The sequence below is a fragment of the Sphaerodactylus townsendi genome, linkage group LG09 (genome assembly GCF_021028975.2).
Source record: "Sphaerodactylus townsendi isolate TG3544 linkage group LG09, MPM_Stown_v2.3, whole genome shotgun sequence".
In the NCBI taxonomy this organism is placed as follows: Eukaryota; Metazoa; Chordata; class Lepidosauria; order Squamata; family Sphaerodactylidae; genus Sphaerodactylus; species Sphaerodactylus townsendi.
The window spans coordinates 40,196,557-40,209,123 of NC_059433.1; the positions used below are offsets into that span (position 1 = coordinate 40,196,557).

Sequence of the window (12,567 nt, forward strand, 5' to 3'; positions counted from 1 at the left end):
TGGTTCCCATACAGTGCTCTTTAGCAGCAGTAGCGTAGGAGGTTAAGAGCTCATGTATCTAATCTGGAGGAACCAGGTTTGATTCCCAGCTCTGCCACCTGAGCTGTGGAGGCTTATCTGGGGAATTCAGATTAGCCTGTACACTCCCACGCACGCCAGCTGGGTGACGTTGGGCTAGTCACAGCTTCTCGGAGCTCTCTCAGCCCCACCTACCTCACAGGGTGTTTGTTGTGAGGGGGGAAGGGCAAGGAGATTGTAAGCCCCTTTGAGTCTCCTGCAGGAGAGAAAGGGGGGATAGAAATCCAAACTCTTCTTCTTCTTCAGAGCCCTTGGTGCTCCAGTAAACATATCCAAGCATCTCTGCAAAGAGATCTCAAAATTGTGAATTTGTGATGTTTTGAAAAAAACAATATTTAAAGTTCTAATTTTTTATAAAATGTTTTGATCAGAATTTAAGCTATTGAGAATTTAAAATAATTTGTACTTTTGCTATGTGCATGATAAAAAACTAAAAGCTTAAAAAATACAGTTAGATAAAAACAGCCAAGAATGCACCTACGTGCCTTTGGCATAAGGGTGACAGTAGTGCTCCGTGATGAATTTCTCTCCTGAAAAGTGTCCACAACTTGAAAGTTTGGAGAATATTTGAGCTAGACACTTGAATTGGGTTAAAGTTTTTAGAGAGCATCAGCACGCAATTTAAACCAATAATTTTCAAATTACATAATCTGCTGTTAAGAACATTTTATACAAGAGATCTCAGAGGAAAAGCAAGTCTGATTTTGCCACTGGGTTGCCTCTATCCTGTGAATAATAAAACATCTGCAGAATGGGGCACTCTCCCTTCTCACCACTTTTAGGGGGCACAGACCCTCAGCAGTAGCTACAGTGGAAGGAGGATTGGGCAGAAATGATACTCTCCTCTGCCAAGGAAAGTGCTATTCTACTAGTGTTGCTATTAGAACAGTGAAGTGGTATCTTCAGATTCAAGTCAGAGTCTTTGTATAATATCTTTAAAGTCCTGAAGTGTCTTAGATCTTCACATTTCACGTAGAAATAAGTTTGTGCTTACTGGACTTTAATTTTTATTAAGCATGATAGAATTCTGCTGAAAAGTAGCAGCATTGCAAGGGGTACCTTTAGATCTTTTCTATATTTTAAAGTACAAATAATTTCAAATAGGGTTTCTTTCTCAATTTGTCCTTTCCTCAACTGCTGGCTCACAACAGTGCGGGGGCCTGAAGGTAAAGGAAACTGGAGATGTGCAAAATATGCTGTGAAACAAAGCTGCGAAAATGTTCATTTGTCAGATGCCTTTCACTTTTTTAATACATATATGCAGAACCTGTGGTGGGTGACTCTCTCCCTTTCTTAGTAGCAGTAGCAAAGAGATAACAGTGATATTCCAAATGGAAGAGTAAACATGAACTCTTTGCCTCCAAAGGACAGTTATCCTCCTGACTCCAGTGCCAGCTTTGTCGTCTGGGGTCTTCATAGCTAATCAGAACGTACCCCTTTTTAAAAAAAATTGCACAAGCACTGGGAAATAGAATGTATTCCACTACTGGTGGCTCACTTCATCCAGTACTCAAAAAGCAATAAGCTTGTCACCAGGCTGTGGAATGGAAAATTGTTTTAATCAAAGCTGACAGTTCACTGAGTATCTCCATTGTGACAGCTGTTTCAACACACAGTAGACAAGAGAAAATCCAGTTCCAAAATAAGTGGCTATTAAAACATGCTTTACGAGGTTGTGTTAAGAATATAGCTGCTATTTTAGAAGCTGTTGGGAGTTAAAGTTACTCACCCACTTCTGAAGTCTGAAAAGGTACTACTTAGCAGGGCAAAAAATGGTTTGTCTCATTTTCTGCATTCCTCAGAGCTTAAACTTAGCAGCTTTCAGTGTGTTGTCATTTTGTTTTGCTGTCCTATTCATAGCAAGATAACCAAAAAAAGCTATTTAACTCACCAGACCTAGTAATTTCTCCAGCCTGAGCACACCTTTAATAATTTTCTTGGCAAGTTTCTGCTTGTTCACAGGAGAAGAATTCAGTTTAGGATTTTGTTGAGCAAGGTCAGATTACAGCTAGAAGGGCTGCATGGGCAGAAATTAGGGTAGTTAGTCCAAAGCACACCCCTATACCATTCCTGCTTTTAATTCAAGACCAAAAGTTGAAAGAGCTTCATGTCAATTCAAATCAACATAATTTGAACCTTAGAGACTATACCTTGGAAACATCATAAACCCAGTCTGTCAGAATTCCTAAATAATAAAGAGGAATAGTGAGTTATCCTGATATGTTACATTTTACTTATTTGGGGAGTTATGGAATCTTCAGCTAGTATTTTAAAAACTGTTTTAAAGGCCCTGCTTTGTTACCATTATAAATAACTGTGGGGGGAAGTGCCCTTAATCTCAGCCACTCCCTAAACTCCTGCAGCTTAAAGAGCATGCATGTTGCGGACATGCTTGTTGAAGATTGAAGATTGGAATAGGCTTGCAATGTTGGAATTTCGTCTTGTGCAAAGATAAAAGATCTCCTTTGGTTATTTTGATCTAGATCCGTGGTGGCGAACCTTTGGCACTCCAGATGTTATGGACTACAATTCCCATATGCCCCTGCCAGCATGGTCAATTGGCCATGCTGGCAGGGGCTGATGGGAATTGTAGTCCATAACATCTGGAGTGCCAAAGGTTCGCCACCACGGATCTAAAGGGTCACCTTGATTGAACCTCAGAAGAACATATTACAAAGACTTCTTCAAGAGGTGTAAATTATGTAAATCAATTCTGTAGACACTATTAGAAGTTACAACACAAAGAATTTGGCTCTACCTCGTGCTATGTGATTTTAAAGATGTGCTTTGAATAAACCAAATATCTGAACTCATTCCAGAAAGATGAGAACTAAATCCATCAAGAGTCCTCATCTATTCAGTGTAAAATGAGTGTACCAGAAGGGAGCATTTAAAAAATCCAACGAAGGATAGTTAATTGGTCATGCTTGATATCAGCTACTAACACAAGTCATAAAAGAACAATTACTTACTACCTTTTTAGTTGGATTGCCAATATATGTGTATCTGCAAGCACTGATTCATAAACATAATATAGAGAAGATGAGACTTTTTCCACTATTTTTATTAGTAGAGTTTGTTCCCGGCAACTCACCGCTGTATAGTCAGTACAGAATAGCACACAAAAGACTCAGCACAGCAATTCTCACTATAATTACTAGAAAGTCCCACTGATCTCAGTAATACTGACTTTATTTATATTTCAAATTTATAGGCCGCCTCTTCCCCAAGGGGCTCGCCTCTTCCAGTAACTGTCCATAAGATCACAGCCTCAGGTGTTTTTTTTCTGGTTAATCACTGTTCAATCACTCCTGGGAGATAGGTGAAATTATTTGTTTGGTGATACTAGTACTGGCAATAAGCCAGAGTTCTACCAAAAGTATAAATTACTTGATCAACCAGAGCAGAATCTTAGGTTCCCATCTAGTAAGGAACGCTCACTTCCATCCCAGAACCAATCAATAGAGGCTGAAAAGGTAAGCTTTGAAAGATAAGCTCTACATGTCTACTATCCTGAAAAAGCAGAACTGGATTTGGGAATGTTGGGATTGGACAAAAGACTATTCATTAATTTCTTCTTCATCATCTTCAAATGTTTCTTCTCCATCATTTGCTGTAGCTTCTTGGTACTGCTGGTATTCCGACACCAAGTCATTCATGTTGCTTTCCGCTTCTGTAAATTCCATTTCATCCATTCCTTCTCCTGTAAACCAATGAAGAAATGCTTTTCTCCGGAACATAGCAGAGAATTGCTCAGAGATTCTTTTGAAGAGCTCTTGAATAGCTGTGCTGTTGCCAATAAAGGTGGAAGCCATCTTGAGGCCACGGGGTGCTATGTCACAAACTGCCACTTTTACATTGTTTGGAATCCATTCCACAAAGTAGCTGCTGTTCTTGTTCTGGATGGCCAACATCTGTTCATCAACCTCTTTCATGGACATGGGACCTCGGAAGACTGTAGCAACTGTCAGATATCGTCCATGTCTTGGATCACAAGCCGCCATCATGTTTTTGGCATCAAACATCTGTTGCGTGAGCTCTGGAACAGTAAGGGCTCGGTATTGCTGGCTTCCTCTAGCTGTCAAAGGGGCAAATCCTGGCATAAAAAAGTGTAAACGTGGGAAAGGAACCATATTTACCGCCAGCTTACGAAGGTCTGCATTTAGCTGGCCTGGAAAGCGTAGTGATGTAGTTACCCCACTCATCGTAGCAGACACCAAATGGTTCAGATCTCCATATGTTGGGGTTGTAAGCTTCAGGGTGCGGAAGCAAATATCATACAGTGCCTCGTTATCAATACAGTAAGTTTCGTCTGTATTTTCAACTAGTTGATGGACTGAAAGTGTGGCATTATATGGTTCCACCACAGTGTCAGAGACTTTAGGAGAGGGCATGACACTAAAGGTATTCATTATCCTATCAGGATATTCCTCTCGGATTTTGCTGATCAGTAGAGTTCCCATCCCAGAACCTGTTCCTCCTCCGAGAGAATGAGTGAGCTGAAATCCTTGCAAGCAATCACAGTGTTCACATTCTTTCCTTACTATATCAAGAACTGAATCTACAAGTTCTGCTCCTTCTGTATAGTGTCCTTTTGCCCAGTTATTTCCAGCACCGGTTTGTCCTAAGGAAAGAAAAGGGAGAGAGGTTAATAGATTTACTGAGTCACAGAGACAGACTTCAAATATTAGTAGCAGGGTCATTTTTAATTCCATAGTTGTGTATATGTGAGCAAACTCTTTCGGACAAGCAAGCTGCCAGTTCTAACAATTCCTAAAAACTGCCATGTTTGATCTTATGTTGTGCATGGGGGCACCACAGAATTGATGAAGAGTACAGGCTTGCCTCCACCAGAGCTTTTGCATGTGTGGAAGGGTTTCCAACTGCAGAGCATGTTATTCTTACCTCCCTGATCATGCTGCAGCTTAAAATGCCTTCCAAAGTGATGTTCTTGGGGATCCCTATGCCTCAGGGATAGCATTTCAGTGGTAGTGAGAAAGTCACACTCCACAGAGAGGAGTTCTTCTACTTAGGGCAAAGCTCTGGTGGATCCAAGCCAATGTTTCTTTCTGTCCCTTGCCCCTCAGCCCCCCTTACGCTCTGTTTAGCGCACTAACTTACAACAGACAGACAGCGTGGTGTAGTGGTTGAGAACAGTGGACTCCAATCTGGAGAACCGGATTTGATTCCCCACTCCTCCATATGAGCAGCAGATTCTTATCTCGTGAACTGGATTTGTTTTCCCACTCCTAGCCATGAAGCCTCTGGGTGACCTTGGGCTAGTCACAGTTTTCTCTCAGAAGTCTCCCAGCCCCACCTACCTCACAAGGTGTCCGTTGTGGGGAAAGGGAGAGGAGGAGGTTGTAAGCTGCTTTGAGACTCCTTAAGGTTGAAAAAAGCAAGTTATAAATCCAAACTCTTCCCTCGTTACTTTATTACTAGTGACAAACTGCAATCCTGAAGCCCTACTACTTCACAATGTTGTTATCTACATAAACCCTTTAAAGTTAATTTGGGATTACCTGATTAAAATATTGATTTAATGTACTTTTTGTAGCAATGGCTTAGACAATTATTTTAAAATCTACTAATTTTAAAAATTAAACCAAAGGTATTATGTTCATTAAACTAAAGGTCTCCTTTCACTTAGAATTAAACGATGACTTACATCTTGATTTCTTTCCATTTACAAGGCAAGCCTAGAATTAAACCAAAATCATTTGTTTCAAGCCACGTAAAGTTATCTCATGCATATGTAATCACATAAGGAGACTTTAATTTTTGTACAAGTCATCACATTGTAAAATATTTAATTGGGAAAAGGCATTGGAATGCCTGCACTTGCAGTCTAAAGCCGAGAGTTGTCTCACAGCACCAGACTGCCGCCTCCTGGAAGCAGAAGCTAGCGCACAGACAACTCCGACAAAGAGTTAACACACAGCTTAGTTGACTTTATTCTGAGGGTAGCAAAGCAGCACAGGTTTATCATCTTAGTTCCAGGAACATAAATTAAAATTTTGATTTCATACAGGAGCTGGCTGGAATCAATAATCACCTCAAAATATAATCATCAGCACAGATCCTTGAGCAAGGAACTCAGGACTGGGCTTTTCCCCAGGTATGCTATCAAAAATAGAGGGAGTTGTCTTACATTAACATACAAGCTACTGTTATGTCCAGTATTTTGTTTTTATGCTCAGGGTTTTTTCCCTTTCAGGTAACTACGGTACATCTCATGTTAGCCAAAGCATTACTAACTTTAGGCCAGGAGTTTAATAAGGGAGGAAAACATATTTTCTTACAACCATATGTGAGCATTACAGTAGTTTTTCCAGGAAAAGTCTCACAGTGCAATTATAAACACTTATATGCTTCCAAACCCACTGGGATATCTCTTAGGTAAGCACTGCCAGTTTCTCAACTACTGCTTGATAGGACAGCTTTTGCAATATCCTCTAGAACCGTGGTGGCGAACCTATGGCACTCCAGATGTTCATGGACTACAATTCTCATCAGCCCCTGCCATCATGGAGTGCCATAGGTTCGCCACCACTGCTCTTCAGTTTTTGTATTTTCTCACTGTAGAAACCTTCAGATAGGGGCCACTCTGTGATGTTTATATTCCAAAGCTACTCACCATGACAACTGTGTCATATCCAACTAATATTTTGCTTTATAATGGCCAGCCAGTAGGTCATCCAAACTGCTGTGTAGATACTAAAGTACACTGAGCTGCTGTTTTTTTCATTTTTCTTGCATTTCTGATGGGCTAACATGCTCAGCATGTATCTGTTTTCATAGAAACAGTGTTGGTAGCTGTGTTTCCCACTAGTTGTGTAAAGGTCAAAATTATAATATGCCATTCAATGGCATTAGAAATCTTGCAACCCTCCAAAAAACAAATATTACAACCATGGTCCTAAGTCATTAACAGGGCTATCCTAAGCCTAATTATGCCTTTCGAAGTCCATTAATGTCAACAACCTTAGAAAGGTAACTCTGTTTAGGACTGCATGGTAATTTACAGATTAGGTTATAGACTAGTCTCAGTGGTAGGCAGCAACTGATAACCACATGCTCCTTGAACTTTTGCATCAGTACATTCAAATCCCTGCTTTGCCATGATACTCTCTAGTTGAACTTTGGCCAGCCACACTCTCTGTGTGCCTAACCTATCTCACAGGATTGTCATGTTGATTAGATGATGGAGGCCACACATATGCCACTCCAAGCGAGATCCTTGAGGATGATGAAATACATCCAAATATTAAATGACTGAAGTATGTATATCTAAAATGGGAATAACCACATGTAATTACTTGACCATCCCAATTTCATAAATGCAGGTATTTGTTTGAAATTATTTGTGAAAATGCCATATCTACGTTATTTATTTTCCCCTTTATTTATACTCTTTATCCCCAATGGGGACTCAAAGCCGCTTACATCAATCTCCTAGCCTCCATTTCATGCTCACAATCTGTGAGGTAGCTTAGGTCAAAAATTTGTGACTGGCCCAAAGTCATCCAGTAAGCTGCCATGATGGCAAATGGTTTTTTGTCCTGTGCGTCCCACCTCCTTCACAGTTGCACAGAGAAATATACATTTATAGAAGGCTGAAACATCTGAACTCTGTCCAGTATGATATCTTGAATAATTTTTCATGTGGGACAGTTTCAGAGCAACGACTCCTTTACAAGTGAGAAGCATTGATGTCATCACATAAGACTTCTACCACTTCAGATATATGAACTCTGAGGTCATTCATATACTTCTGGACTAAGATTATGTGGATTTTCCTACATAACTACTGATTGAATTTGAAACTTAACAATAAAATCAAAAGAAGAATTCTCAGAATGAGCGCTGAAATGGTTTCTGATCTATATTACTTTGAACATCTTTATATTTCTTTCTATCTTGTTCCTAAGACTCTGGTACAAATTGTTAACATGTTTTTAAACTGACCAGTGAAACAATGAGGTAGTCATTTTATCATTTCCCAGTGGGGAAAAATGGGTTTCTGAAGGTTGTAGCATTCAGCTTTGGGCAACATGTATTACTGGGATATTAAGAGACATACTGTCACCAAAATGTCCAGTAAGCAAGAATACACATGTTTTTCAACACATCTTATTTGAAAATTCAGTCATCATCACAGAAAATCAACATACCAAAGATGAAATTGTCAGGTCTAAAGAGTTGTCCAAATGGGCCAGATCGTACACTATCCATGGTTCCTGGTTCCAAATCCACCAAGATTGCTCTGGGCACATATTTTTGTGCTAGAAGAAAAATCAAATGCATCTGTATTTGGGATTTAGTCCATAAATATGAATTGCCACAATTCTATCTTATGCAACTGTATTAATAACTGTATCAGTTTCAGACATCTTTATGCAAATATACATTAGCTTATTCCTAGATGACCTTGGTAAAGAGCAACTAACCTACACTTTTGTTAATCTGGACAAGTCAGACACTTAGCTAAATTATTACAATAAAAGAATTATTTCCAAACTGTATAAGCCTAAGTAAGTCACAATATCACAGTATTTCTCAAAACTTCTCTCTTGCCATATCATATCAAAGCCCTTGGTGTGAGCTTAGGTACACGTATTAAACTATGCATGATAACAGTGCACACAAAATGCTTTTTAAAAAATCCCTAGATTTATAATCTACAGAAGAACCATGCATGTATGAGAAAGGAAATGAACTGAGAACAAAGAAAGAAAAAAATAATGTAATAAAGGACACTGAAAAAAATTACAAGTTTCCACATAAACTTGCTCTATCCAGGAACAAGGATTAAAACTAGCTTTACTGAGAATAAAATGCCATTTCTCTCTCAGCCTTGTAGTAAGTATTCATATTTGCTGATTCAAGAAATATGGATTTGCTGGTTCAAGCAAGTCCTTCATATTTGCCTGTCAGTTTGTTCTTTAAACATTTTTACAAGGTAGACCTCATATGACATGCAAATTGTATAAGAACGTTCCCTTTCCTCACAGCACTAATTTGAAGCATCCTTTAACATTCATTAGCAGTTGCAGTCATCCAGTCTGTGGGCTTGCCAGAGGCAGCTAGCACGACACTGTGTGAACAGAATGCTGGACTTTATGGGCCTTTGATCTGATCCAGTATGCCTCTTTATGTTAGAATTTCCTTCTGAGCTCAAGCCTCAGTTCTTCAGTTTTCAGAAGTTAACCACTGGTCAAGGCCATGGGAAGAATGAAAACTTGAGACAGGACCAGATAACTCACACAATTTTCCATGCAGAGTCAGCAGCTAAATGCTTATGAAAACAGGATGCTGCAATACCTACTCCAGATACTACTGAAAGTAGGAGATACACTGATGGGCAAGGGAAAGCTCAGTCCTGCATGTCCTCAGGCAAGACACATAGACAGTGAGTTTGGGAGTGCTGGAGACAGGGAGAAGCTCATCTCAAAACCAAGTGTGCTTACTTAAAGCAGCTTGACTCTTTGCTAACCAGAGAAAACTGCTCTGACAGCATGTTCTGTGCAAAAACAAAAAAAATCAAGCAAAGCTGAATTCTGCTACAAGTAAATTTATATGCAAGTTTGACATAAAGTATATTTTGCATATTGTCTTCAACTTCTGTTCAGAGAGCAGTTCAACCTTTCTTCCATTTTGAGTACGTAACACTTGACTTCAGCCCATTTACAGCCTTTAAGCAAAACAAAAGAGAGGCATTCAAGATTCTAAATTCATTCCAGATATCTGCTATAGTGCAGCAGACAAGAGAATGAGCTGCGCTCAGGTAGGTCCCCAATTCAGCTTGGCCATTAATTCAGAAGATGCCTTAGGCAAGATTTGTTCTCTCAGCCTCATGGGCAATAGCTAGATGATAATAATAATGTCAGCTACTTTTCATGATTTTTGGAAGGATTGCACAAAGCAAGTCTATATGCCTAAACCACTGCACACTGGATAGAGTTGTCATTATCTACTGGTTTCCATAGTTGGGATCGCAGAGTTGCAGAACATAGAGCTGTGATCCAGAGCCACACAATTCATTCGAAAATTATTACCATGTTATTAACATTACAGATCAGCTGCCTGAGACTAACAAAGAACAAAACAAAAGACTTTTTTAATGTGTGTGTGTGATATGTTAAAAGAGATCATTTGGGATAAACTTTCATATAGTCCACACCCTGCCCTCATTTTTAAGCCACCTCCTTGCTATTTCCCAGAAAGTTAACAAGCAACATTCCACAAGTTAGTCTGCAAGCAGCAAAGTAAAGCAGGAGTCCAGAGGCACCTTAAAGACTAAACACAACTTCATGGGAACATAGGTTTCTGAGCCAGGGCTCCCTTGAGCAGAAGTGAATTCTGGTTCCAGAAAGCTTGTGCTGCAAGAAATGATGTGCAGCCCTTGAACGTGGATTCCTGTTTTATTTAGCAAGCAGCATGTCATTGCAGCGGCTGGATGGCTGAGTCCTAATATGAAACCAAGTCACGTCAATTCAAGTTGAGCAACTTCTTGCCTTCCTTCATCGTGCCACCCCATCCCCCTTCCCCACAACTTACAGGAAGATTCATTGTAATAGACGTTGATCCTCTCCAGCTGGAGCACCGAGTCCCCGACGTAGCCGCCTGATGGGTCAATCCCATGCTCATCGCTGATCACTTCCCAAAACTTGGAGGCGCGACAGGGAAAGACAAAACGAGGGACACTCAGCTAAGTGCCGCCTGACCCCCAGAACCCCCGCCCCCGGTCCCCTTGCTTGTCTGTCTCCCCATCACTGCCATAACTGACAGGTCACCCAGCGCCACCCCACCTGGCAGGGGCAGAGTGAGGCATGTGGTCCAGCGACAGCTGCTGCATTCTTGGCACACTTGCGAGCTGCTGCTCGTCTGAGCCCCTCCCAGGCCCTCTGTGCACAGCGGAGACGGGAAAGGGTGGGGCTGGAAAATGAGTCCCAAAAGCTAAAACACATCAGGATTTCAAACCCAAGAGAAAACGGCCAAGAGTCGACCGATTGTCTATTTTGGGTCCCTTTCCCCCGCTGCTTTCCCCTGTCCCTCCCGCCCCCGTCCCGGTCCAGTTTTTCCAAAGCCTTTTATGGTCAACGTGAAAGAGACGAGCCATTTAGTTCCCATTTTGAGGCTCCTCTAGTTCTGTAGGGAAGGGAGACAGAAGCAGCGGCAGAATCAGACTTTGCTACCCCCATCCCAAAAGAACATTTCCCTCCCCCCCCCCAAAAAAAAACCTTACAGTGGGCTCTTTCTAGAACTTGTCTTGAATCAATGTACTAAGGAGTGAGAGATGCCCCTCCTAAAACATTTGGGTTGGTTCGTTTTTCTTTCAAACACTTGATAGAAAACTGAGTACCAATATCAAAGGAAGCTTCCTACACCTATTCTGGAACTACTAGAGGCATCTTTAATACTACTACTACTACTACTAGTAATAGTAATAAGTTGTAATGAAAGACCAACAACAACCAGCTAAAGAACTGTGATAGCAAACAAAATTAAGTAATAATAAGTGGCTGAAGAGCATTTTCTTTTACCTTTGTTCCAATTTGGTTTCCACATTGACCAGCCTGGATGTGAACTATTTCCCTCATGGTGCTACTGAAACTTGTGCAAGCCCCGGTCGGTCTCTCTTCCTGAATCTTTACACAGCGTCTGTGCCTCAATGAACGTTTTATTGGTTCCTGGGCTGTGATTCACCCTCCCTGCTCTGCTCACTCTGCAACTTCGGGGAAGAATGAAAGGGGTGGGGGAGCAGCTGGCTCTGTCCAGCCTTCCTGGGGCCGTCTCTTGTCTGAACGGCATTTCATGTCATTGACTCAAAGCTCTCCTTTAACATTTGGGGGAATCACCTATTATAAAAGAATTTCACGTGCATTTCAGTATTCCCCTTTAACAACATTATTTATGAATTTTGGCTATTGATTGCAGACATACTGGGGTGTGAATTACCTCCGGTGACTGGGTTCAAGAGGAGTAAGAGTTTGGGAGACCTGTAGATGCACTCTGATATGCAAACCAGTGATGAGCTTATTATGAAATTAAAGGATCGTTATGAATTTGGTAATTGTAGAGCATGTCATTTTGCTATGGAGACAAAGGAGTTTCAACACCCTTCTAAAACTTACAGTAAACCGTTATGACGTTATTCTAACTGTAATACAAACAATGTAATATATTTGGTGAAATGTCCATGTGATCGCATCTACATCCATAGCACTATCAGACTGGTGTTTTAAAACAAAAATCTAGAATATGTAATAGACTTTTACAGGCTCTGGTTTCTCATTTCCTATCTGAAAATCACAGATCTGAAAACCTGTCATTTTTAATTTTGATGAAATATATTGGCCATGGGTACAATACGATCAATATCAAAAAACGGCTGTTACACCAAGAGGTGTTTTATATTTTTGAGTTAGATACTTTGGAACTAAATGGGCTTAATTCACAGTTAGATTTATGAGCCTACCGGTATAT

At 40.6% G+C, this 12,567-nt stretch overlaps 1 protein-coding gene across 1 annotated transcript; it reads right to left on the reverse strand.

The window, feature by feature from the left end:
- Window positions 1–3,124: 3,124 nt before the first annotated feature.
- Window positions 3,125–11,807, reverse strand: TUBB6 (tubulin beta 6 class V). Its single transcript, XM_048508343.1, has 4 exons — window positions 11,625–11,807; window positions 10,639–10,747; window positions 8,253–8,363; window positions 3,125–4,702 (listed from the first exon to the last, which is right to left on the reverse strand). Exons 1-4 carry the CDS (start codon window positions 11,679–11,681, stop codon window positions 3,639–3,641), a joined length of 1,341 nt encoding a protein of 446 aa, XP_048364300.1. The 5' UTR covers window positions 11,682–11,807; the 3' UTR covers window positions 3,125–3,638.
- Between the last annotated feature and the right edge of the window lie 760 nt (window positions 11,808–12,567).